The sequence below is a fragment of the Mobula birostris genome, chromosome 30 (genome assembly GCF_030028105.1).
Source record: "Mobula birostris isolate sMobBir1 chromosome 30, sMobBir1.hap1, whole genome shotgun sequence".
NCBI lineage: Eukaryota > Metazoa > Chordata > Chondrichthyes > Myliobatiformes > Myliobatidae > Mobula > Mobula birostris.
In genome coordinates this window covers 7,219,705-7,246,786 of record NC_092399.1, presented here as the reverse complement: position 1 = coordinate 7,246,786, position 27,082 = coordinate 7,219,705, and the positions used below count along the sequence as shown (strand labels likewise).

At 43.4% G+C, this 27,082-nt stretch overlaps 1 protein-coding gene across 4 annotated transcripts; it reads left to right on the top strand.

Moving 5' to 3' along the window:
* The first annotated feature begins 498 nt into the window (after window positions 1–498).
* dhdds (dehydrodolichyl diphosphate synthase) lies at window positions 499–26,522 on the top strand. Of its 4 annotated transcripts, XM_072247396.1 has the most exons (10): window positions 499–781; window positions 8,406–8,632; window positions 11,500–11,616; window positions 13,602–13,744; window positions 14,701–14,817; window positions 14,933–15,034; window positions 15,707–15,821; window positions 19,487–19,594; window positions 22,817–23,115; window positions 26,349–26,522. In XM_072247396.1, the coding sequence occupies exons 2-9, from the start codon at window positions 8,570–8,572 to the stop codon at window positions 23,066–23,068; spliced, it is 1,017 nt and encodes a 338-aa protein (XP_072103497.1). In that variant the 5' UTR covers window positions 499–781; window positions 8,406–8,569; the 3' UTR covers window positions 23,069–23,115; window positions 26,349–26,522. The 4 variants fall into 4 exon arrangements, with proteins under 4 accessions (XP_072103497.1, XP_072103495.1, XP_072103494.1 ...); XM_072247394.1 differs by having other exon boundaries at window positions 499–776; window positions 22,817–26,522; XM_072247393.1 differs by having other exon boundaries at window positions 22,817–26,522.
* Window positions 26,523–27,082: the final 560 nt, after the last annotated feature.

Below are 27,082 nucleotides of genomic sequence, written 5' to 3'. Positions count from 1 at the left end.
GTTCCTCAGAAGGGGGGTGGAAGTAAATTCTTTGGTCTTGAGGGACATCCTATGAGGACTTAAAGCCATCTTATGCTTACACCAATGCCTCATGTTGTATTGGTGAACGTTTTGAGAATTTTTCTCCCTCAAAATTGTACTTTTTGTAAAATGGGACGGGTACCATCTGAATACCTGATCCTATTACTGATTTTCAACCAATTTCTCAAGGCTGTGAAGGGTCTAGGCCCAAAACATCGACTTTTTACTGTGTTTCCATGGCTGCTGCCAGGCCTGCTGAGTTCCTCCAGCATTTTGTCCGTTGCCTGAATTTCCAGCATCTGCCTATTTTCTCCTGTTTGTCTCAAGGTTGTTTTATAGCTTCCACGGCAGATAAAAGCTTAAATTGTGAAATAAATCGTTAGTTGCTGAACCCTCCGATCTCGGACCAGACCCAAGAATCGATTACTTCAACAAACTGTAGCCGGGTTCGAGGCGGTCGGGCAAGGAAGGCGGCGAAGTGTGTGACGCAAACGCGTCGAATGACGCAATCACGCCGGTTGCTATCAGGACGCGGGCACCGGCGAGTCTACGTTGCGGCCGGGGAAACCGGCTGGACTCGAGGACGGGAGGCCGGACAGCGCCGGAGTCTGAGGGGAAAAGAAGCTGGTGTGGAGACGGGAAGCAGCGGAGTGAACCCCCGGCAGCCTCGGCCTTCAGCGGCGAGTGCCTCCTGCTGCTCAGCTGCCTGAGCGACGTTGCAATTCCCCATTGGATTCTACGGCAGTCAATCGAAAGTAAGGTCAGTGTTTGATTGGTTCCCAGCTTGGGATGTGGGCGGGACGAGGAAGGTCGGGCAGCCGAGGAAGGTTCAAAGGCATGGTAGGTTATGTGCTTCCTGGATTATGCTCTTCTCATCTTGTAATTGCCTTCCATAATTCTCAGCTTTGAATGTATGATATCTTGGAATCCACAAGATAGTTATCATTAACGCCTTATTCAAGATCAGCAAGTTGCAGAAGTTCCAAAGCATTTTTTATACCTGTGTACGATACAAGAGAGACTTTTCTTCGACTCATTCCTCATTCTCTTCTAATTATGAGTATCATGTCAGATATATTTTATATAATTATGGCCCCTTTTAACTTTATTGACTCCAAATCTTCATTCCAGTAAGAGAGAGGATGACACGTCTGCTCTCTAGTTCGGAAAATGGGTGAAACAAGTTCTCAGCTTCTACCTTATCAACAATCCCTTTCAGAATCGTGTAGATTTCAGTGAGATTACCTCCCACTCTTCCAAACTTCAGTGCACGTTAACCATTCATACTCCATATATCCTTGTTGGGCAGTATCCTTCATCTCTGAGATTAGTAAAAGGAAACAGAGATTCTTACCATTTCCGGAAAAAGAAAAGACCTGCAGGTATATGGTGCCTTTCAAAATGTCATAAAGTTCTTCACTGACAGTGAAGTACTATTGAAGTGTAATTGGCGTTTTAATGTAGGAACTATGACACCCAAATTATTTGTATATTTATTTATTGAGGTACAGCGTGGAACCAGCCCTTGGAACAACCCCCCTGATTTAATCCTGGCCTAATCACGGGACAATTTACAATGAGCAATTAACCTACCAACTGGTACATTTTTGGACTGTGGGAGGAAACCCAGGCAAAATATGGGGGGAATATACAAACTCTTTACAGGCAGTGTTGGGACACCGTAAAGTGTTGTGCTAACCACCATGCTACTATGTCTGTAACATTAGGAAAATGATAATGACCAGATAATCAGTTTTTTGCAATGTCTGAATATCAGGCAGGTTTAGAAATGATACTTTTTGTGGAAAATATCAAAAATACAGACTTCAAGGACAGTGTTGCTAACTTAGGCTGGACAAGTCTGGGTTGATTTAGAAACATAGAAAAACCTACAGCACAATACAGGCCCTTCAGCCCACAATGCTATGCTGAACAGGTACTTACTCTGGAAATTACCTAGTGTTATCCATGACCCTCTATTTTTCTAAGCTCCAATTTCTTTGGAATGACGGAGACTGAGGGGAGATCTGATAGAGGTTTAAAAGATTTATAGATAGAGCAGGCACATCGCCAAGTGGTTAAGGCATTGGACTAGTGACCTGAAGGTCGTGAGTTCGAGCCCCAGCCAAGGGAATGTGTTGTGTCCTTGAGCAAGGCACTTAATCACACATTGCTCTGCGATGACACTGGTGCCAAGCTGTATGGGTCCTAATGCCCTTCCCTTGCACAACATCGGTGTCATGGAGAGGGGAGACTTGCAGCATGGGCAACTGCTGGTCTTCCATACAACCTTGCCCAGGCCTGCGCCCTGGAGAGTGAAGACTTTCCAGGCGCAGATCCATGGTCTCGCAAGACTAACGGATGCCTTTACTAGGCAGGGGAGTATCTGTTTCCTGGGGTTGAAATGTCTAACACCAGAGGGCATGTATTGAAGGTGAGGGGGGTAGGTTCAAGGGGGATGTGAGGGGTAAGTTTTTTTACCCAGAGTGGTGGATGCCTGGAACGCTGCCTGGTGTGCTGATAGAGGCAAATACATTAGAGACTTTTAAGAGAAGTTTAGATAAGCACATGAATATGAGGAAGATGGAGGGATATGTGCATTGTGTAGGTAGGAGGGCTTTGTCTGGGGGCAGGGATATGGTTTACTTTTTAGCTGAAGAGCCAGTCCCTGTGCTGTACTGTTCAATGTAACGCCTATTTAAAGATTGGAATGTGGAATAAACAACTACGAGTCTTGGTTAAAACAAAGCGTTAATGTATTTCAACAGATGCATGAATCAAAAAGGAATAAAATGTTATCATGAAAGGATAAATTAAAAAGGAGGAGGCATTTGTGCAACATAAACACCAGTGTAGATCTTTCAACCAACACACAGCAAAGTTGCTGGTGAACGCAGCAGGCTAGGCAGCATCTCTAGGAAGAGGTACAGTCGACGTTTCAGGCCGAGACCCTTCGTCAGGACTAACTGAAGGAAGAGCTAGTAAGAAATTTGAAAGTGGGAGGGGGGATCCGAAATGATAGGAGAAGACAGGAGGGGGAGGGATGGAGCCAAGAGCTGGACAGGTGATTGGCAAAGGGGATATGAGAGGATCATGGGACAGGAGGCCTAGGGAGAAGGAAAAAGGGGAGGGGGGAAAACCCAGAGGATGGGCAAGGGGTATAGTCAGAGGAACAAGGGGAGAAAAAGGAGAGAGAGAGAAAGAGGTGTGTATATAAATAAATAACGGATGGGGTACGAGGGGGAGGTGGGGCATTAGCAGAAGTTAGAGAAGTCAATGTTCGTGCCATCAGGTTGGAGGCTACCCAGACGGAATATAAGGTGTTGTTCCTCCAACCTGAGTGTGGCTTCATCTTGACAGTAGAGGAGGCCGTGGATAACATATCAGAATGGGAATAGGATGTGGAATTAAAATGTGTGGCCACTGGGAGATCCTGCTTTCTCTGGCGGACAGAGCGTAGGTGTTCAGCAAAACGATCTCCCAGTCTGCGACGGGTCTCGCCAATACATAGAAGGCCACATCGGGAACACTGGACGCAGGCACCCCAGCTGACTCACAGGTGAAGTGTCGCCTCACTTGGAAGGACTGTCTGGGGCCCTGAATGGTGGTGAGGGAGGAAGTGTAAGGGCATGTGTAGCACTTGTTCCACTTACAAGGATAAGTGCCAGGAGAGAGATCAGTGGGGAGGGATGGGGGGGACGAATGGACAAGGGAGTTGCGTAGGGAGCCTGGCCTGCTGCGTTCACCAGCAACTTTGATGTGTGTTGCTTGAATTTCCAATGCCAGAGAAAGCAGGATCTCCCAGTGGCCACACATTTTAATTCCACATCCCATTCCCATTCTGACATGTCTATCCACGGCCTCCTCTACTGTAAAGATGAAGCCACATTCAGGTTGGAGGAACAACACCTTATATTCTGTCTGGGTAGCCTCCAACCTGATGGCATGAACATTGACTTCTCAAACTTCCACTAATGCCCCGCCTCCCCCTCGTACCCCATCTGTTATTTATTTATATACACACATTCTCTCTCTCTCTCTCTCTCTCTCTCTCTCTCTATCTCTCTCTCTATCTCTCTCTCTATCTCTCTCTCTATCTCTCTCTCTATCTCTCTCTCTATCTCTCTCTCTATCTCTCTCTCTATCTCTATCTCTCTATCTCTATCTCTCTATCTCTATCTCTCTATCTCTATCTCTCTATCTCTATCTCTCTATCTCTATCTCTCTATCTCTATCTCTCTATCTCTATCTCTCTATCTCTATCTCTCTATCTCTATCTCTATCTCTATCTCTCTCCTCTCTCTTCCCCCCCCCCCCCTTTTTCTCCCCCTGTCCCTCTGACTATACCCCTTGCCCATCCTCTGGGTTTTTTTCCCCCCCTCCCCCTTTTCTTTCTCCCTGGGCCTCCTGTCCCATGATCCTCTCATATCCCTTTTGCCTATCACCTGTCCAGCTCTTGGCTCCATCCCTCCCCCGCCTGTCTTCTCCTATCATTTCGGATCTCCCCCTCCCCCTCCCACTTTCAAATCTCTTACTAGCTCTTCCTTCAGTTAGTCCTGACGAAGGGTTTCGGCCTGAAACGTCGACTGTACCTCTTCCTAGAGATGCTGCCTGGCCTGCTGCGTTCACCAGCAACTTTGATGTGTGTTGCTTGAATTTCCAGCATCTGCAGAATTCCTCATGTTTAAGTGTAGATCTTTCGCTCTTTTTCAGTGCTGGGAAATAAAGAGAGACTTGTAAGTATATACAAACCCCATTTCCAGAAAAGTTGGAATATTTTCCAAAATGCAATAAAAACAAAAATCTGTGATATGTTAATTCACGTGAACCTTTATTTAACTGACAAAAGTACAAAGAAAAGATTTTCAATAGTTTTACTGACCAACTTAATTGTATTTTGTAAATATACACAAATTTAGAATTTGGCTGCAACACACTCAACAAAAGTTGGACAGAGTTAAAATAAGATTGAAAAGTGCACAGAAAAGTCATGCTACTGTGACAATTATAGCCACCTGGGCTCGGGAGTACTTCAGAAAACCATGGTCACTCAGCACAGTCCGTCGCTGCATCCAGAAATGCAACTTGAAACTGTATTACGCAAGGAGGAAGCCATACATCAACTCTATGCAGAAACGCTGGCAAGTTCTCTGGGATCTAGCTTATCTCAGATGGACCGAAAGACTGTGGAACCGTGTGCTGTGGTCAGCTGAGTCCACATTTCAGCTAGTTTTCGGAAAAAATGGGCGTTGAGTTCTCCGTGCCAAAGATGAAAACGACCATCCAGATTGTTATCAGTGAAAGGTGCAAAAGCCAGCATCTGTGATGGTATGGGGGTGCATCAGTGCCCATGGCATGGGTGAGTTGCATGTATGTGAAGGTACCATTGACTCTGAGGCATATATTAGGATTTCAGAGAGACATATGTTGCCATCAAGGCGACGTCTCTTCCTGGGACGTCCATGCTTATTTCAGCAGGACAATGCCAGACCACATTCTGCACGGGTTACAACAGCGTGGCTTTGTAGACACAGAGTGCGTGTGCTTGACTGACCTGCTGCCAGTCTAGATCTATCTCCTATTGAAAATGTATGGCGCATCATGAAGAGGAGAATCAGACAACAGAGACCACGGACTGTTGAGCAGCTGAAGTCTTAGATAAAGCAAGAATGGACAAAATTTCCAGTTGCAAATCTACTACAATTAGTATCATCAGTTCCAAAACAATTAAAAACTGTTATTAAAAGGAAAGGTGATGTAACACAATGGTAAACATGCCTCTGTCCCAACTTTTGTTGAGTGTGTTGCAGCCATCAAATTCTAAATTTGTGTATGTTTACAAAATACAATTAAGTTGGTCAGTAAAACTATTGAAATTTTTTTCTATGTACTTTTGTCAGTTAAACAAAGGTTCATGTGAATTAACATATCACAGATTTTTGTTTTTATTGCATTTTGGAAAATATCCCAACCTTTCTGGAAATGGGGTTTGTACATATAGTTGTGCCTACAGTATGTCCTGAAGCTTTACACAGCCTATGATGTACTTTTGAAATGTAGTTTTTGCTGTAATAAAAAGAGCAGCAGCCAATTTGTGTGCAGCAGGTTTCCACAAGTAGCCGATTTAACCTACTGTCCCACGATGTTTGCTGCTCTCTCTGTGGTCCTGAGTTTGTCAGACTGCACCGGCTGCTGTGCTTCACGTCTGCGAGCTTCACGCTATTTGCCCCAATATACGATGAACTGAGACTGGGGCTTTGGGCCTACTCCGGCTGCTCTGGAGAATCAGATCTATGGACTGGGTTTGGTTTGGAACGCTGTCGTTTGCACAATTTGTGTGCTTTCCCTTTCTCTTCATGTTAGGTGTTGGTCTTTCTTTTCTTAAATGGGTTCTTTCAGGTGGCTGCCTGTAAGCAGACAAATCTCACGATTGTCTAACTCATGCATACTTTAATAATAACCTCTACTCTGAATTCTGTGAGATGATGAAAAGATGCTGGTTACAGCTGTCCTACTGTGGAGATGCTGTGAATTTCAGATGGTGATGAGAGGGCATACAGGAGCGAGATGGTTGAGTGTACCTTGCACTCAATGTCAATAAGACCAAAGAATTGATTGGATTTCAGAAAATGTAAGATGAGGGAACACACACCAGTCCTCATAGAGGGGTCGGAAGTGGAAAGGGTGAGCAATTTCAAATTCCTGGGTGTCAACATCTCTGAGGATCTAACCTGGGCCCAACATATTGATGCAGCTACAAAGACAGCAGCTATATTTCATTAGGAGTTTGAGGAGATTTGGTATGTTACCAAAGAAACTCTCAAATTTCTGCAGATGTACCATGGAGAGCATTCTAACTGCTGCGTCGCTATCTAGTATGGGGTGGGGGTGCTACTTCACAGGATCGAAGTATGCTGCAGAAAGTTGTAAACTCACCTCTGTCATGAACACTAGTCTCTGTAGTATCCAGGCCATCTTCAAGGAACGATGCCTCAAGAAGGTGTCAACAATCATTAAGGACCCCTGTCACCCAGGATGTCTCCTCTTCTCATTTCCCTCATCAGGAAGGAGGTACAGGAGCCTGAAGGCACACACTCAATGATTCAGGAACAGCTTCGTCCCCTCTGCCATCAGATTTCTAAATGGACATTGAACCCGTGAACACCACCTCATTACTTTCTTATCTATATTTTTGTACTACTTAAACTATTTGATGTACAAACTTACTAATTTATTTTTTTCTATTATTATGTATTGCATTATACTGCTGCTGCAAAGACAGCAAATTTCATAATGTCTGCTGGTGATATTAAAATCTGATTCTGAGATCGTTTATGACCACCTGAAATGCAGATGTGATCTTGTTTTGAGGTCACATTTGAAAGATGGACAGAGCAACACTCCCTCTGTATTGGATTGAAATTGTGAGGCAAGCATTTGTGTTCATGTGTTTGGGACTCGATCTTCAAATCTTCCCAGTAAAGCAACCAACATGATCAAAGACCCCACCTCTCCTGGACATTCTCTTTTGTCACTTCTCCCACTGGGCAGGAAATACAAAAGCCTGAAGACGCATATCATCAGGATCAAGAACAGCTTCAATTGCACTGTTACAAAACTATTTAACAGTTCCCTACCATGGTGAGGTGGACTCTTGACCTCACGATGTACCTCATTATAGCCTTGCACCTTATTGCCTGCCTTCATTGCACTTCCTCTGTAACCACAACACTTTATTCTGTATTTTGCTGCTGGTTTCCCTTGTACTACCTCTGCACTATTGTAATAAGATCTTGCATGTGGATGCCATGCAAAACAAGTTTTTTTCATTCTACCTCCAGACATGTGACACTAATAACTCAATTTACCAATTTATTGTGCTTTTCCTGCCCTTTGGAAGAACTGCTAATTTAAATTTTCAGAATTAATCCTTCTTAAACACATTTCAAATTATACCTTGAAAGTTCCTCAAACCTGTTTCTCAGTAATTCCAGGCTGTGGATCCAGATCATCATCGATGCTGAAGTGGAGTGGGGAGAGGGGCGCGGAAATGTCCCCATTTTACCCAGGATATTGCTCTATTGAAGAAGGAAGCAGCTTCTTATTGCTCGTTGCTCAATTTTAACACTTTAAGCACATACGTTAAAACTTAAATCTTCTTTGCCCTCATTGCTCATGTCATTCTGGCAGAATCCTACTCTCGTGCCTGGCCTCCTCCTTAAAGTGCAATACCTAGAATTGTATTTAACTTGTACGGAATAATGTAAATCCTTGTGGAGAAAGGGGGAACTGAATTGACTAACATTTGAATTTTCAGCATCTGCAGAATCCCTGTTGTTTGACTAACATTTTAGTAATCATGATACCTCTTGTCTTCCCTTTAGGGAAAAATTAACTCCTCTTCTGCCTGAAGGAAGCCCCCTCCATTGGGAACGGGTGGACCACCTAATGCTTTGTGGTGTATCATAATTAAAACACCCCACACACCCCCCCAGTATTATAGAATACCACTGGTCCTGTGTCTGCAGTGAAAACCATTCAACACAGAATGGCTTGGATCCAGGAAGCAGAGCTGAACTTTGTAGAGAGGTTGTGTGCGTCCATTTTAAAGGTAAATGTATCAATTTCTTTTCAATGGGATGGACAAACAAGGGATTCCACTCAGATGAAAAATTAATCATTCAGTTTTTAAATGACTTCATTGTTGTACGTTCATTTGCCCTGTCAGTTGTCTGCTTGAGTAGCTGGAATTGATGGTTGCCGAGGCATAGCTGCTCTGATCATTAGAGGAGTGCACGCATCAGGATAGCTTGCAGGAAGTATAATCATTGCATATCATCTGCATGACTTATTGTGTTGTCGATATAGATTTACTGCATCCGTAATTGAGAATAAATATAATCTATGGTAATGTAATAGTAATTCAAGAGACAAAACCAGAAAATGGTGAAAGAACAGCTTGTCAAACAGTGTCCGTGCCCATGGAGAGAGAAACCAGTTAATTTAAGATACTGGAGAATTCACTACTGAATCCTGCAGGCTCAACATGCCCAGATGAAAGATGAGGCGTTGTTCCACAAATCTTACGTTGGGCTTCTTTGTAATGATGTAGAGTGTCACAGTCAATGAGGTTTGAAACCTCCGATCTGGACTCCGAGCTTTAAGGACACGGGAACAGAATTAGGCCATTTGGCCCATCGAGTCTGCTCCACCATTTCATCATGGCTGATTGATTTCCCATTTTTCTCTCTCAGCCCCATTCTCCTACCTTCACCCCATCACCTTTGATGCCCTGACTAATCACAAACCTATTAACCTCCCCATTAAGTACATACAATTACTTGGCCTCCTCAGCCACCTGTGGCAATGAATTCCGTAGAATCAACACCCTCTGGCTGAAGAAATTTCTCCTTATCTCCATTCTAAATGAATGTCCCTCTATTCTGAGGCTGTTCTCTCTGATCCTAAACTCCCTCACCATAGGAAACATCCTCCCCACATTCACATTATCTAGGCCTTTCAACGTTCGATAGGTTTCAATGAGATCTCTCCTCCCCTCATTCTTCTAAATTCCAGCGAGTACCGGCCTAGAGCCATCAGTTGTTCTCGTACGGTAAGCCTTTCATTTTTGGAATCATTCTTGTGAACCTCCTCTGAGCCCTCTCCAATGTCAGCACATTCTTTCTAAAATAAGGGGCCCAAAACTGTTGTCAGTACCTCAATTGAGGCCTCACCTGTGCCTTGTACAGCATCAGCATTACATCCCTCCTTTTATATTTTCTTCCCATATGGAAAACAATCTACACCTTTATTCCTTCTACCACCACACACTTCCCGACACTATTCCACTTGCTACTTGTTGCCCATTCTTCTAATCTGTCTAAGTCCTCCTTCAGTCTGCCTGCTTCCTCAACACTACTTGCCCCTCCACTTATCTTCACATCATCCACAAATTGGCCACAAAGCTGAGATTCAAATCATTGACATACAACGTAAAAAGAATCGGTTCCAATACTGACTCCTGTGGAACACCACTAGTCACCAGCAACCAATCGGAAAACTTTATTCCCACTCTTTGCCTCCTGCCAATCAGCCAATGTGCCATCCATGCTAGTATTTTTCCTGTAATACCATGGGCTCTTGTTGAGCAGCCTCATGTGCGGCACTTTGTCAAAGGCCTTCTGAAAATCCAAGTACACAGCATCCACCGATTCTCCTTTAACCATCCTTGTTATTTCCTCAAAGAATTGTAACATTTGTCAGGCAAGATTTTTCCCTTAAAGAAACCATGCTGACTTTGGCCTATTTTATCATGTGCCTTCAAATACCTTGAAATCACATCCTTAACAATTGACTCCAACACCTTCCCAACCACTGAAATCAGGCTAATTAGCCTATAATTTCCTTTCTTCTACCTCCTTCCCATCTTGAAGTGTGGAGTGACATTTGCATTTTTCCAGTCCAGAATCTAGTGATTCTTGAAAGATGTCTGCTAATGCCTCCACATTCTCTTCAGCTCCTGGGGTGTTGTCCATCTGGTCCAAGTAACTTGTCTACCTTCAGACTTTTCAGTTTCCCAAGCTCCTTCTTCCTAGTAAGAGCAACTGTACTCACTCCTGCCCCTGACACTCGAACCTCCAGCATACTGCTAGTGTCTTCCGCAGTGAAGACTGATGCAAAATACTTATTCAGTTCACCCGCCATTTCCTTGTCCCCCATTACTACCTCTCCAGCGTCATTTTTCCAGCTGTCCAATATTTACTCTTGCTTCTCTTTAACTCTATATAACTGGAAAAAAAACTTTTGGTATCCTCTTTGATATTGTTGGCTAGCTTATCTTTGTATTTAATTTTTTCCGACTTATGGCTTTTCTAGCTGCCTTGTGTTGGTTTGTAAGGGTTTCCCAATCTTCTGATTTACCACTTATTTTTATATGCTCTCACTTTTTGCTTTTATATTGGCTTTGACTTCCCTTATCAGCCACGATCATGTTATCCTGCCTTTAGAATACTTTTTCTTCTTTGGGATGTACGTATCTATTCTGTGCCTTTCAGATTGTTCCTAGAAGCTATAGCCATCACTGCTGTGCCATCATCCCTGCTAGTATCCTCTTCCATTCAACTTCGGCTGGCTCCTCTCTCATGCCTCTGTAATTCCATGCATGCTGTCTGTCTTGCTGAGTATTTCTAGAATTTTTAAATTTTATTTCAGATTTCCAACATCCACAATATTTAGCTTCAGCTCTTTATAATTTTCCTCAGGATGTGAGAGAGTAGTTTCTGTTTGCGGGTCATAGTCAAACTCAAATCCTGCACTTCACAACGATTATTCACTGTATACTGGGCAAATGCTTCAATTAAGTGTTACGAGGGATTCACTGAACGGTTTCTCACTACAAGGCACCACATCCTTTATTAAAAGTATCTGAAAACTTATAGTGATTTCTGAAAGCAAACGTATTTTTTTCCTGTCCTGCAGGTTGGTCCCATGCCTAAGCACGTGGCCTTCATCATGGATGGGAATAGACGTTATGCACAGAAGTGTCGAGTAGAACGAGAACAGGGCCACTCTCAGGGATTTGAGAAACTAGCTGAGGTAAAAATTACATCCATGTGGCAAGTTCATTTATCGAATACTGTTTTTTTATTGTCATTAAGAATGCCTTATTTTAATAATGGGGATTCTGATTTTCAAAAACTTAAACTGTGATTTTTAATTTTCTTGTGGGAACAATGTTTCCTTTGAAATACTGTCTAGGCAGATGAAATAGAAACATAGAAACATAGAAAATAGGTGCAGGAGTAGGCCATTCGGCCCTTCGAGCCTGCACCGCCATTTATTATGATCATGGCTGATCAACCAACTCAGAACCCCGCCCCAGCCTTCCCTCCATACCCCCTGACCCCCGTAGCCACAAGGGCCATATCTAACTCCCTCTTAAATATAGCCAATGAACTGGCCTCAACTATTTCCTGTGGCAGAGAATTCCACAGATTCACCACTCTCTGTGTGAAGAAGTTTTTCCTAATCTCGGCCCTAAAAGGCTTCCCCTCTAGCCTCAAACTGTGGCCCCTCGTTCTGGACTTCCCCAATATCGGGAACAATCTTCCTGCATCTAGCCTGTCCAATCCCTTTAGGATTTTATACGTTTCAATCAGATCCCCCCTCAATCTTCTAAATTCCAACGAGTACAAGTCCAGTTCATCCAGTCTTTCTTCATATGAAAGTCCTGCCATCCCAGGAATCAATCTGGTGAACCTTCTTTGTACTCCCTCTATGGCAAGGATGTCTTTCCTCAGATTAGGGGACCAAAACTGCACACAATACTCCAGGTGTGATCTCACCAAGGCCTTGTACAACTGCAGTAGTACCTCCCTGCTCCTGTACTCAAATCCTCTCGCTATAAATGCCAGCATGCCATTCGCCTTTTTCACCGCCTGCTGTACCTGCATGCCCACTTTCAATGACTGGTGTATAATGACACCCAGGTCTCGTTGCACCTCCCCTTTTCCTAATCGGCCACCATTCAGATAATAATCTGTTTTCCTATTTTTGCCACCAAAGTGGATAACTTCACATTTATCCACATTAAATTGCATCTGCCATGAATTTGCCCACTCACCCAACCTATCCAAGTCACCCTGCATCCTCCTCACAGCTAACACTGCCACCCAGCTTCGTGTCATCCGCAAACTTGGAGATGCTGCATTTAATTCCGTCATCCAAGTCATTAATATATATTGTAAACAACTGGGGTCCCAGCACTGAGCCTTGCGGTACCCCACTAGTCACCGCCTGCCATTCTGAAAAGGTCCCGTTTATTCTCACTCTTTGCTTCCTGTCTGCTAACCAATTCTCCACCCACACCAATACTTTACCCCCAATACCGTGTGCTTTAAGTTTGCACACTAATCTCCTGTGTGGGACCTTGTCAAAAGCCTTTTGAAAATCCAAATATACCACATCCACTGGTTCTCGCCTATCCACTCTACTAGTTACATCCTCAAAAAAATTCTATGAGATTCGTCAGACATGATTTTCCTTTCACAAATCCATGCTGACTTTGTCCGATCATTTCACCGCTTTCCAAATGTGCTGTTATCACATCTTGGATAACTGACTCCAGCAGTTTCCCCACCACCGACGTTAAATGCTACTTAAAATACTAATGCTTTATTTTGCAAAATACAGAATAGTGAGAACTCAGTATTTCCAGAAAAATTTCAACTTCATAACTAATAAACATCATGTTGTTTTGATTAATTACTCTATTAATTATTGACTGTTCTGTTGTATATCTTACTATACATACTTTTTTTAAAATACTATAATTTGCACATTCAGACGGAGACATAACATAAGGATTTTTAACTCATTTATGTGAAGGATGTAAGAAATAAAGTCAATTCAATTCAATTTAGATCCGACAGATTGAACAAAGACTCCAAATGATAGACATGTGAGATCTAAAAGCAATATCTTGAGTAAGAAGTGTAGAAAAGATTAGGTGTTTTTTCTTTGACAGGGATTGATGACTATGAGATGTTACACTAAAATAGCAGGTTGGTGTTCTTTTGTAGACTCTTCGATGGTGTTTGAACCTGAATATACAAGAAGTGACTGTTTACGCTTTCAGTATTGAGAATTTCAAGCGTTCTAAAGAGGAAGTGGATGGGCTAATGGAACTTGCACGACAGAAGTTCACAAGGCTCCTTGAGGAACAGTAGGTTTCCAGGAAATTACCACATTGAATAACTATACTAAGTCTGAAAACAGATTGCTGTTGTGGCACCTATCACACGTCAGCATTTTTAACTGCTTTTTTTCAACAGTGTTTTTGCAGCGAATTTGTTTCTGAATCTTAGCCATAGTACCTGTCATAAAGGCCCATACACTCTGTCCGGTTTGTCTTCTAATGTTGACTGATGACTGCACACTGAGGCACCCAGTAGCAATAGTCCTGGTGACTCAGTCTCTACCCATCTGCAGGTCTGGCAGATACTAAAACCTGTAGACATCTACTACCAAGCTCAAGGACTGCTTCTATCCCATTGCTATAACACTATTGAACAGTCCCCTAGTACTCATGACTTCACAATCAATGTCGTTCTGGCCTTGCACCTTGTTGTCCGCCTGCACTGTGCTTTCTCTGGAACTGTAACACATTATTCTGCATTCTGTTAATAATGCTTTCCTTTGTACTACTTCAGTGCACTGTTGCAATGAAATTATCTGCATGGATGCCATAGAGAGCAAAAATCTTCACTTTAATTCTGTATGTGTGACAATAATAAACCAGTTTATCAGTAGAACACAACTCCTGGTCATGAGGGAGGACGCTTGCTTGCAGTCTGATCCTACCTTGGGTTAGAGCAGGAGTTTCCAACCTGGAGTCCATGGCATGGTTGCGAACCTCTGGGAGGGATAAATAATCAGTGAGGGTTCTTGTTGACTGTAATCATCATTGAACCACCTCTTGACATTTCATTTTTAATTTTGATTAGTTAGAAGATACTGTTGTTTTGTTTTTAATATTTAGAAGCTGACATAGAAAATCATAGGCAGTAATAAAGTCTGCTTAATCTCATTTGAATCCTCTTTACTCTTAGATATACAAGTGTGAATATTCCTGCGATATTTATTAACAATGAATGAATTGCTTTAATTGTTGTTCACTAGGGAGAACTTGAAGAAATATGGTGTCCGTATCAGAGTTTTAGGGAACCTGACCCTTTTGCCTGTTGATATTCAAGAGCTGATTGCACAGGCTGTGCTAGCAACACAGAGTTATAACAAGTAAGGATGTCTGCTGTGCTGTGCTGTGCGTGTGTGTGTGTGTCTGTCTGTCTCTCTGTCTAGTACTCCAGCAGGAATGGATGTGATCCTCATTAACTGCCCGGCTCTATTTCAGATGTTTCCTGAATGTGTGCTTTGCCTACACCTCTCGGCATGAGATCACCAGTGCAGTCCGTGAAATGGCGTTGGGAGTCGAGGAAGGATTATTGAGGCCTAGGTAACACACCCCTGCATAATGTGTACGCAGAGGTAGAGAGAGGTCAATTTCTTCTGTGCTTCTGTGGGAAATGGGGTCTACAATTGAACTAATGAAGGTTGGGACGAAGAATTGTAGAATATTTTATCTTAGTTTATTTTTATTGAGATACAGGGTGGAATAGGCCCTTCTGGACCTTTGAGCCCTGCCACCCAGCAAACCCCCCCCTCCCCCCCCCCCCCGATTTGATCCTAGTGTAATTGGGAGACAATTTGCAATGACCATTTAACCTACCAGCCGGTATGTCTTCGGACTGTGGGAGGAAACCCACGCGGTCACAGGGAGAACGTACAAACTCCTTACTGGCAGCAACGGGAATTGAACCCTAGTCGCCTGTACCATAAACCGTACTGCTAACCACTACGCTGCCATGCTGCTATATGGGGTGTTGTTTAGTATCAGTGGAAGGTGGTGAGGATGGGAATGAACCATGAGGGTTTTTGTGGGAGAGGTAAGCTGGACGATGTTGATCATGGTGGATAAGAAATAGTGGTGGTTGGGGTAAGCGTAGATGGAGAGTTTGGTTAATTTCGAGTCTGTGGTTAGGTGCCAGTGATGGTGCACTTCAAAGGTATGGCAGTGGTGTTTGCTGTCCTATTTTATGGCTTTAATCTCAGCTCTTTTGTGTTTCAGTGATCTCTCTGAAGCCCTGCTGGCCAAGTGTCTGTACTCCAGCAGTTCCCCAGACCCAGACCTGTTGATCCGGACATCGGGAGAGGTTCGTCTCAGCGACTTTTTGTTGTGGCAGGTAAGGTTCTGATGTGGGAATGTTGTTTTATTCATTCATTGTAAAATTTAGTTTTACCATTTCACAAATTTCTGTTAAACAATGCATTCTATTTGCAGGAATCATTCTTTTTGACCCTATATCCAGGGTTTATGTATTTGGTACTCAGGAATTAAAGGAATGAATGTTCTCCTATTTTATATGTTTGTGAAACATGCAAAAATTAATTTATTTTCGGTTAAACTCCAATCACCTGTGACAGAAAGCGTTGCTATTAGAAACTGTTACCGCACAATCCAGATTTTTTTTTTGCCATGGTGTTGAATGCATTAAGCACCAATTCTTTAACTTTGTTGATAATTTGCTTTTTATTATTTTAAACATAATTGTGGAATCAGTTTGATTGTGAATGCTGAAAGAAAAATTGAACAGGGATATTAGACAATTTGCTCTTCAAACAAAAGCAGAGAAGTCTGGAAAAGCTCAGCATCCCTGGGAGGTGAAAAAGACACAACATGTCAGATTGGAGAGCCTTCATTTCACAATGCAATCTAACTTGCTGAGTTTTCCCAATATTGTCATTGTTTGTTTTTTTAGATTTACACTCTCTGGAGTTTTTTGAAATTTTCAATTAACCACCTCAATCTTATTGTTCTATACAGTGAAATCATTCCATGACCTAACTAAGCTTAGGTTAATTAAAAATGTATATCCTTCTCAGTTTTAAAATTAAATATTGAGCTAGTTTCAAATGCCATTTACAGAAGAGGGTTCCATAATTTTACCACACATTAGAAGTACAGGTTAAAACTTTCTCGTCTGACACCCTTAGGACCTGACTGGTGTAGACCAGAGAAATAGCTCCTGATCATCTTCTAAGCAGGAGAACTGTTTTTAAGTGTTGCACACTCCCTGGTTTGTGAAAGAGTTCTGAGGACTCACTATAACCCAAAGTTTCCTTAAGTCAGAAATGCTTTGGCTGTCATAGCAAAAATGAGACTAATGGGTTAATGCTGTATGTTTTAGCACAAGTCTCCCCAGTCAGAAATTCTGCAGAAATTGGAGAAGCAATTCATGATCCTGCCACATAACTCATTAATAATTTGGTGAATAAATGTGCTAACAATGCAGGCACCACTATTCCCTTCACTCAGTTGGAATAACTCCTGCGATCTCAATTTTGCTCAGCTAATTTATGACAAAAACACAATACTTTATGAGCTGGAAATCTGGAACAAAAACTGAAAATGTTGTAAATACTCAACAAGTCAGGAAGCACCTGTAGAGGGGGAAAAAAAAACTAGTATTTCTGGTTAAATCCCATTCATTAAAATGTACCTGTTTCCTAATTAGTTCAATTAATCTTCATTTGCACAAGTTGCACCTTTAGCTATTAATCTGATATGAGAGTCTTCTGGTTACTCTTATGAACAATATCTATGGTCTGTGCTATCTATGCTACATCAACGACTACATTGGTGCTGCTTCCTGCACCCATGCTGAGCTCATCAATTTCATCAACTTTGCCTCCAACTTCCACCCTGCCTTCAGTTTACTGGGTTTTCTGACACCTTTCTTGATCTCTTTCTGTCTCCATCTCTGGAGATAGACTACCTATTAATATCGTTTATGAACCCTCTGACTCTCACGACTATCTGGACTGTACGTCTTTCTAGCCTATCACTTGTAAAAATGCTATTCCATTCCCTCAGTCTCTGCCACATCTGCTCTCAGGGTGCAGCTTTTCATTCCAGAACAACTGAGATATCCTTCTAAGAAAGGGTCTTTCCTTCCTCCACCATCAACACTGCCCTCACCCACATCTCTTCCATTTTGCACATATCTGCTCTCACCCCATTCTCCCACCGCCACACCAGGGGTAGGGTTCCTCTTGTCCTCACCTACCACCCCAGCAGCCTCCCCGTCCAGCACATAATTCTCCGTAACTTCTGCCACCTCTAAGGGGATCCCTCCAGCAAGCACATCTTTCCCTCTGACCCACTCCACTTTCCACAGGGATTGCTCCCTATACGAATCCCTTGTTCACTCGTCCCTGTCCACTGATCTCCCTCCTGGTACTTATCCTTGCAAACGGAACGAGTGCCACACCTGCCCCTACACCTCCTCCCTCACTTCCATTCAGGGCAAAAAACAGTCTTCCAGGTGAGGCGACACTTCACCTGTGAGTCTGTTTGGCTCACCTACTGTATCTGGTGCTCGCAATGTGGCCTCCAGTAGTGTGAGACCCGACATAGTTTGGAGACCACTTAATCAAGCACTTTCGCTCCATCCGCCACAAAAAGTGGGATTTCCCAGTGGCCACCAGTTTCAATTCTATTTCCCATTCTCATTCCGACATATCAGTCCATGGCCTTCTATACTGTTGCGATGAGGCCATACTCGGGTTGGAGGAGCAACACCTTGTATTCCATCTGGGTAGCCTCCAACCTGATGGCATGAATATTGATTTCTCAAACTTCTGGTAATTGCCCCCCTCCCCAACCTTCACCATTCCCATTTCCCTCTCTCACCTTATCTCCTCACCTGCCATCACCTCCCTCTGGTGCATCTCACCCTTCCTTTCTTCCATGGCCTTCTATCCTCTCCTATTAGATTCCCCCTTCTCCAGTCTTTATCTTTTTCATCAATGAACTTACCAGCTCTTTACTTCATCCCCTCCCCCTCTCCCGGTTTCACCCATCACAAGCCACCTTGTACCACTTCTTTCCCTCCCCCCACCTTCTTAGTCTGACTCATTCCACCTTCCTCTCCAGACCTGATGAAGGGTCTCAGCCTGAAATGTCAACTGTTTAGTCTTTGCCAGAGATGCTGCCTGGCCTGCTGAGTTCCTCCAGAACGTTGTGTGTATCTATGATCTCATCCCTGTCTGCTGCTTCTCAAAAAGAGTCTGCCATTTATTTTCCTTTGTCACAAGTTCAAATTTATTGTCACCTTACTGTACATACATACAACCAAATGAAACAATGTTCCGCTGGACTACGGTGCACCCACACAACATATATCACACACAACACATAAACTAAAATATTAAACTATAAATAAGTTTTTAAAATATAATACAAAATGCATGTAGTAAAGTGCAGCACAGGTAAACAGTTCACTGGCCTAGTGATAAGACTTTGGTATTCATTAATCTCACAGCCCCGAGGGAAGAAGTTGTTACCCAGTCTGTCAGTCCTATACTCCTGACGGTAGTGGGTCAAAGAGCTTGTGGGATGGGTAGTAGGGATCCTCAACAATGCTTTGGGCCCTTCATCTGTAACACTCCCAGTAAATAGAGGACACTGTCCACCACCTCCTTATATGAATGTCTCTATTCTGCAACTAAAGCATCTGTACTGTAAAGGCCATCATTGTTTTATTGTTGTTCACCTACTAAGCTTGGAGTCCAATTTATTCAGGACTCACCCCATTGAAATTGTCCCTTGATATTTTTTTTTACATCTTTCAGTGGTCAAAAGAAAGCTCTTGAAATATCAATAGTGACTCTTTGAAAGAGCAATGCAGTTGTTTCATTCAAATGATTTTTCCTTCAGCTATGCTCAAACTCTTCCAAAGGCCACTACAGAATGTTTGCCACCCTTTTGGGCATTCCATTTTTGTTTTTCATTGTTTAAGTTATTATCTCCAAGTATTAGTTAAGTAGTGATTGTTTGCCTTTATAGACCTCTCATTCATGTTTGGTGTTCCAACCTGTGTTGTGGCCTGAGTATACATTCTGGAATCTATGTCAGGCCATCCTGCAGTACCAAGTCAACTATCTTGCCCTTCAGGTGAGTACTCTTTGCTCCATGGAATAAATTTATAGGACTTTTTCAGGAAGGGTTGGGGGGGTGAGGCAGTGGAGAGTAGTGGGGCATGGGACTTGAGAGAGAGGAGCACTGGAAATGATGCAACACAAACAAAACGCTGGACAGCATCTGTGGAAAAGAATACAGTCAACGTTTTGGGCTGAGACCCTTCATTAGGACTGGAGAAAAAAAGATCAGGAGTCAATGTAAGTAGGTGGGGGGAAGGGGAAGAAGAAACACAAGGTGATGGGTGAAACCAGGAGGTGGGGGGCAGGGGAAGAGTGGTGAAATTGATTTGTGAAAGAGATAAAGGGTTGGAGAAGGGAGAATCTGATAGGAGAGGACAGAAGGTCATGGAAGAAAGGAAAGGGGGAGGAGCACCAGATGGAGGTGGTGGACAGGTAAGGAGATGAGGTGAGAGAGGGAAATGGAAATGGGGTCTGGTGAAGGGGGGGGGCATTACCGAAAGTTTGAGAAAACAATGTTCATGCCATCAGGTTGGAGGCTACCCAGATGGAATATAAGGCGTTGCTCCTCCAACCTGAGTGTGGCCTCATCATGGCAACTGACATGACGGAATGTGAATGGGAAGTAGAATTAAAATGAGTGGCCACTGGGAGATTCTGCTTTTTCTGGCGGACAGAGATTAGGTGCTCAGCAAAGTGGTCTCCCAATCTATGTCGGGTCTCACCGATATACAGGAGTCCACACTGGGAGCACCGGACACAGTATATCACCCCAACAGGCTCACAGGTGAAGGGTTGCCTCACCTGGAAGAGCTGTTTAGGGCCCTGAATGGTAGTGAGGGAGCAGGTGCAGGAGCAGGTTTAGCACTTGTTCCACTTGCAAGGATGAGTGCCAGGAGGGTGATCAGTGGGGAGGGACAAGTGAACAAGGGAGTCGCGTAGGGAAAGATCCCTGCGGAAAGCAGAAAGTGGGGGGGGGGGAAGATGTTCTTGGTGGTGGGATCTCATTGGAGATGGTGGAATTTATGGAGAATTATGTGCTGGACGCAGAGGCTGGTGGAGTGGTAGGTGAATTCAAGAGGAATACCTGGTGGGGTGAGGGCAGATGTGTGTGAGATGGAAGAGATGCAGTTGAGGGCGGTGTTGTTGGTGGAGGAAGGGAAGCCCCTTTCTTTGAAGAAGGACATCTCCTTTGTTCTAGAATGAAAAGCCTCATCCTGACAGCAGATGTGGCGGAGACGGAGGAAATGAGGGTAACTGGGTGGGAAGAGGTAGCTGTGAGAGTCATTGGGTTTATAAAAGATATTCATAGATAAACTGACTCCAGAGATAGAGACAGATTGAGAAAGTGGAGGGAGGTATTGGAAACAGACCAGGTAAATTTGAGGGCTAGGTGGAAGTTGGAGGCAAAGTTGATGAAGTCGACGAGCTTCACATGGGTGCAGGAAGCAGCATCAATGCAGTTGTCCATGTAGGGAAAGTTGGGGAGTGATACCAGTGTGGGCTTAGAACGTAGTCTCTTTCACGTAGTCGACAAACAGGGGGGCATAGCTGCGAGCCATGTGAGTGCCCATGGCTACACCTTTTGTTTGAAGAAAGCTGAAGGAGAAATTATTGACATGAGAAGATCGCAACTCTGGAAATTATGCAGTGAGATTTGATACCTCAGTCCTTCAAGAAGCACTGAAACCAACTAAAGACTGCTTCCTCGGTTGGGCATGGGATCTTACCAACTTTTATTTAAGTGAATGCAAAGTTTAAGGTAAATTTAATGTTCCTTCTTCCTGATGGCAACAGTGAGAAGGGAGCATGATCTGGGTGGTGGGGGTCCCGGATGATGGATGCTGCTTTCCTGCAACAACACTCCATGTAGATGTGCTCAATGGTGGGGAGGTCGTATCTATTACTTTTTGTATAATTTTCTATTCAAGGGCATTGCTACTTCTACACCAGCCAGTCAATATACTCTCCATCACATATCTGTAGAAGTTTGTCAAAATTTTAGATGTCATGCCAAATCTTTGCAAACTCCTAAGGAAGAAGAGATGCTACCATGCTTTCTTCACAATGGCACTTACGTACTGGGCCCAGGACAGGTCCTCTGAAATGATGACAGCGAGGAATTTAAAGTTGCTGACCCTCTCCACCTCTGATGAGAACTGGCTCATGGATCTCTGGTTTTCTCCTCCTGAAGTCAATAATCAGCTCCTTGGTCTTGCTGACATTGAGTGAGAGGTTGTTGTTGTGGCACTACTCAGATTTCAATCTCCCTCCTACATGCTGATTTGTCACCACTTTAGACAGTGGTTTTGTTAGCAAACTTGAATATGGCATTGGAACTGTGCTAAGCCACACAGTCATAGGTGTAAAGCCGGTAGAGCAGGGGACTAAGCACATAGTTTTGTGGCACACTTGTGCTGATGGAGATTGTGGAGGAGATGCTGTTGCCAATCCAAACAGACTGCGGTCTGCAAGTGAGGAAATAGAGGATCCAATTGCATAAGGAGGTATTGAGGTGAAGGTCTTGAAGCACAGATCTCGAAACCTTCATCAGTAATTCAGTTATCTGAAGAGGATGAATAGTGACAGTCTTTCTCTTGGATGCAACTGTTTGACATATGTAGAATGCATGACTTACTTGCCCATTGTTTTTGGGGTTTCATCATCATCATCATCATCATCATCAGGTGCCATGCCCAGTTTGAGCTTTGATTGCCATGGTCCACACACTCCTGATTCGGGTCAAGTGGATCAATTCATTGGTATTCATTTCCAGTTCTCTGGCTGCTGTCTCCATCATCATTTGTCTTTGACTTCCTCTTGCTTTCTTCCCTTCAATCTTTCCCATAATTACCGTGCATTCTAACTCCTCTTTCCTAATCACATGTTCAATGAAGTTACGTTGCCTTTTCATGATCTCATACATTATTTCTCTTTGTGTTTGCTCTGTTCATGACATCCTCGTTAGATATTCGTTTCGTCCATGATATTCTTTGCATCCTCCTCAAAAACTACATCTCTGCTGCTTCAATTTGTTTCCTCATGTTACAAGCTATTGTCCAACATTCTGAGCCATATGACATAACTGGATAAACGGGTTTACAGTTGTTACTTAGACCTAATTGCCCACCAAATGGATACTGTAAGATAGCAAACACAGAATCATCCAGTATATAGATCTATTGACGTCCACCAAATTTGTTTTGCAGGTGAAATAAATTATCTTTTTATTTTGTAGAAAGCAAAAATGTTGCAGGAAGCAGCATGCCAGCAGCAGCAGTTGGATGTGGATCGTATCTGTGTACAGGAGGAAACAGGTTCTTGCACAACAGGGGAGATGGGAGGCATCGAGTGCAAACAGGAACTAATCCTAAAGTACGCCAGAGAACGAGAGGAAAGAGTCTCCAACTTTCTACTGGAGCTGGAGAACAAAAGGAAGAAGTTCCTCCAAGACCTTGTGAGGGGCTCCACGCCATTTCTACGTGTTTAGGCCTCACTAGCTCCCCTGATAAAGACAACAGAACGAATACCCAAGATGTGAGTGAGTGAAAAGCCTCTATCATGTATCTGTGCTGGTACTGATGCTCTTGATCCAGATAGCTCCACTATCCACTAAGCATAGATTGCTGCTCGGGGTCTCCTCCCTCTCCATTCCGGACTGGTGGGCTTCTCACACTGACTTCTGGGTGAATGAAATGTGGCTGCCTCCACAAAGAAAAAACAATGTCTTAGTAGCCCCAAATGGCACTACAAACTGCTTATGTTTAAATCCTGTAGCTACGTGGTGTTGTTAAATATGATGCTCTGTTAATATGAAGGTTGCATAATTGTTAATTTTCTGTCTTGTGCCAGCCTGGTACTTGCTGCATGTTACGCCACTGGCGTTTGGGGCAGCAATGAAGGTCTTCCTTCTTTCTCTGTCCTAGGTCGCTCAAATGTAAAAGGATTCTTCACAGCTGTTTCTGTAACCGTTTTCACTAATCAGGCTTGATAGCTCTGAGCTGCACCCCCAAACTCTTCGTCTGGCCTCTTTCCTTTGACCTGTTTGGCATGGGTGACCCGACTAAGACCCAAAGCATAAAGCCAACAAAGCTGTCCGTGTCGTTGAGGCATGCGTCTCCAAATCACGACAAGGTTGAGGTCCTCTTAAAGATAAAATGTTATGGTATTCTCACCCCGTGAGTGGCGGTCTGACTCTTCTCCCTGGCAATCGGCATCAGTCGTTAACAATCTAAACTAAAGCAACACATCCCAGCTCGGTGATCTACCCTCTACCCTTCCCTTACAAATGATTTGGGATCTTCTGGCAATAGCGTCGTAACCAATCTCTCTCTCCAATGGTGAAACTTGTTCCCCAGCACCAACATCACCAAGGGTCCCCACACTGTTCTGAAATCTGAACATAAAACTGCTATTTTTATACCTAATTGCCTCAGCAGTTATGGATATTGATTATGATGTTTGAATTCCTTACTTACAAGATCAATTGCCATTCATAGTAGAGGTGTTAAAAGTCCATTGAAACTTTAAGCGGACAGCCAATGATATCTTGAACTTAGTGAAGACAATAAGATTAAGAGCAGAATTAGGCCCATTGAGTCTGCTCCACTTCATCTGGGCTGATCCATTTTTCCTCTCAGACCCAATCTCTTGCCTTCTCCCCGTATCCCTTCATGCCCTGACTAATCAAGAATCTATCACCCTCTGCCTTACATATACCCAATGACCTGGCCTCCAAAGCCGCCTGTGGCAACGAATTCGCAGAATTCTTTGGCTAAAGAAAAATCTCATCTCAGTTCTAAAAGGATGCCTCTCTATTCTGAGGCTGTGTCCTCTGATCTTAGACTCCCCCACCATAGGAAACATCTCCACATCCACTCTATTGAACCTTTCAGCATTCTGTAGGTTTCAATGAAGTCACCCCTCGCTCTTCTGAGTTCCAGTGAGTAGAGCCAGGAGCCATCAAACGCTCCTCATGTGACAAGCCTTTCAATCCCAGAATCATTTTCATGAAAAAAGACAATCGAGCCTTAGTTATTGGGTATGTTTGACATCCTTCTTTTATCTCATCTGTCCCCGGCACCCACTTTTGTGTAAAGAGATGCTATGTTTTAGAAAGACCTTTCTTGACCAGTGTCACTACAGAGGCTCATGCGTTTAGTTTGGACTGAGTGTACACTGTTACAGTCTGTCTTGTCTGCTGCTTCTGGTGGTCTCACTTGACTACAACTGCCCCAGGCATCTTCCGCAATAGGAGACTCAATCATTGGTGGGGGGGAAGGAGAGGGGGCAGACAGGAGATTCTGTGGTTGTAAAGAGACTCTGTGGTTCGTTGCCTCCCTGATCCCAGGGTCCAAGATGTCACAGATCAGCTACGGAACATTCTGAAGTAGGCAGAAGTCACCATGCACGTTGGCACAAATGACATGGGTAGAGAAAAGGGTAAGGTACTGTAGAGTGAAAATTGGGAACTCGGGAAGATGTTAAAAAGCATGACCTCATGGGTAGTAGTTGCAGGATTACTTCCAGTGCCACATGTGAGGGCAAGAATAGGTTATGGCAAATGAATGTGTGGCTGAAAATTGGTGTAGGAGACATTCATATTTTTAAACCATTGGGATCTCTTTTGTTGCAGAGGTGATCTGTACAAGAGAAACTAGATGGGAATGAAAATCCTTCAGGCAGATTTGCTCACACTATTAGGGTGGGTTTAAGTAGCACACATCAAAGTTGCTGGTGAACGCAGCAGGCCAGGCAGCATCTCTAGGAAGAGGTACGGTCGACGTTTCAGGCCGGGACCCTTCGTCAAGACTAACTGAAGGAAGGGTTAGTAAGAGATTTGAAAGTGGGAGGGGGATAGGGTGGGTTTAACCTAGATTGGTAAGGGCTGGAGTCCCAAGCAACGGGGAATCGAAGGAGATGCAAGCCAACGATAGCAAGTTGAATAGGTATGAGAGACAGGACAATGGCCAGGAGTAAGGAAAGTCTTTTGGGTTAAATTACATTTATTGCAGTGCAAGATGGAGTAGGATAGCTACGTGATATTGGGACATGAATAAAGGAAGAACAGGGTTTGCTGCTTAATGTTCTAGGGTACAGGTGGGATAGAGGCTGAGGAAAGAGGAGGGGGAATTGCATTTTTGATTCGATTCGCAGCAAGGCTTTTTATTGGCGGAGCTGAGAAATAAGAAGTGGGAGGATAGGTCCTCGAATAGTCAACAGGAATTAAATGGACTAATATGCAGAGATTGTGTAGTTGTAAGAATAATAGGGTAATCATAGTGGGGAATGTTAAATTTCCTGACACAGACTGGCACTGCCATACTGTTAGGGCTTAAATGGGATGGAATTTAAGTGCATTCAGGAAACTTCCCTTAGGCAGTATATAGAGGGCTCTGGGCCCAAAAATCAGGTACAATATAGCCCCCCTGTTAGACATACTGATTTAAGAAACCTTCCTTGGTGTAACAAATTCAAAATCTCTTGCTCTAAGGATGTCCCAGTCACAATTTTGTTTTTACACCTTTCCCTAATTTACCTGCATATGTTTCCCAGTTGCTATTGGAGGGTCTGTAGTACAATCCCATCACAGTGACTGCATCTTTCTTTATTTCACCTTCCTTCTTAAATTTTGAGTCATTTGTTTCTTTCACTATTCTCAACAATCTTTGGACATTCTACTCATTTGCAGTTATGTTTTTTTATAAAGCTTGATATTATCTGTAATGGCAAATGGGTCTTACCCTCTTGATTTTTTTTTCTCTCTTTAGAAATTCGTGGATACTAGAATGCTGGGCAATGCCTTATTGGCAATAATGCAATTAACTGCTGCTCTAACTCCAATACTCCAGTACATTTAGAACCCTGGTATATCAGTGAATGTGTGGGGAAAATGCCCAATTTTTCCCTGCCTATTTAAAAAAAAATAAATCCAATCCAAACAATTATTGCACAGTCAGCTTACTCTGGAAGTAAAGTGATGAATGGTGTCAATGACAGTGGCAATTATTTAACAACCTAATCACTAAGGTTCTGGTTGTAACTTGGGTGCAGACTTCATTATTCAAACGCAACCCTGGATTCCAGGGTTGAGGAGAGTGACCGTTTCTGGCATCAAGGAACACTGGTGAATTAGTATGGAGCAGAAACACCAGTGGTTGGAGTCGTACATCACACAAATTTAAAAATGTTGTAGTCTGGAGAGCCTGCTGCAATGTCTTAGGCCACTTGTGTAATATCCAACCCTCTGCAGCTACTTCATCGTAAATCAAACTTCCCCAGTAAATGAAGTAATCCAGTCCTGCATGCAACAAGACTGAGATAATCTTTGAACACCGGCTTATGATTCGACAGTGAGCTACGCACAATTAAGATGCAACAAGAGGGAAAGTAGGCATCTGTGGTGAACAGTATTCGATGTCAACGTTTCCCTCCACCATGACCGACCACAAGTTTAACCGGACCAGTGGCTGCGTGATCAGATCAACTTGCAACAAGTCCTTCC

Bases quoted from the DNA above. Each gene is read 5' to 3' on its own strand.
- dhdds (XM_072247394.1), top strand. From the start codon at position 8,570: ATGGCTTGGATCCAGGAAGCAGAGCTGAACTTTGTAGAGAGGTTGTGT. The intron at 15,035-15,706 runs GTAACACACCCC...TTTGTGTTTCAG, and splicing joins GAAGGATTATTGAGGCCTAG to TGATCTCTCTGAAGCCCTGC. The intron at 15,822-19,486 runs GTAAGGTTCTGA...TTGCCTTTATAG, and splicing joins GCGACTTTTTGTTGTGGCAG to ACCTCTCATTCATGTTTGGT.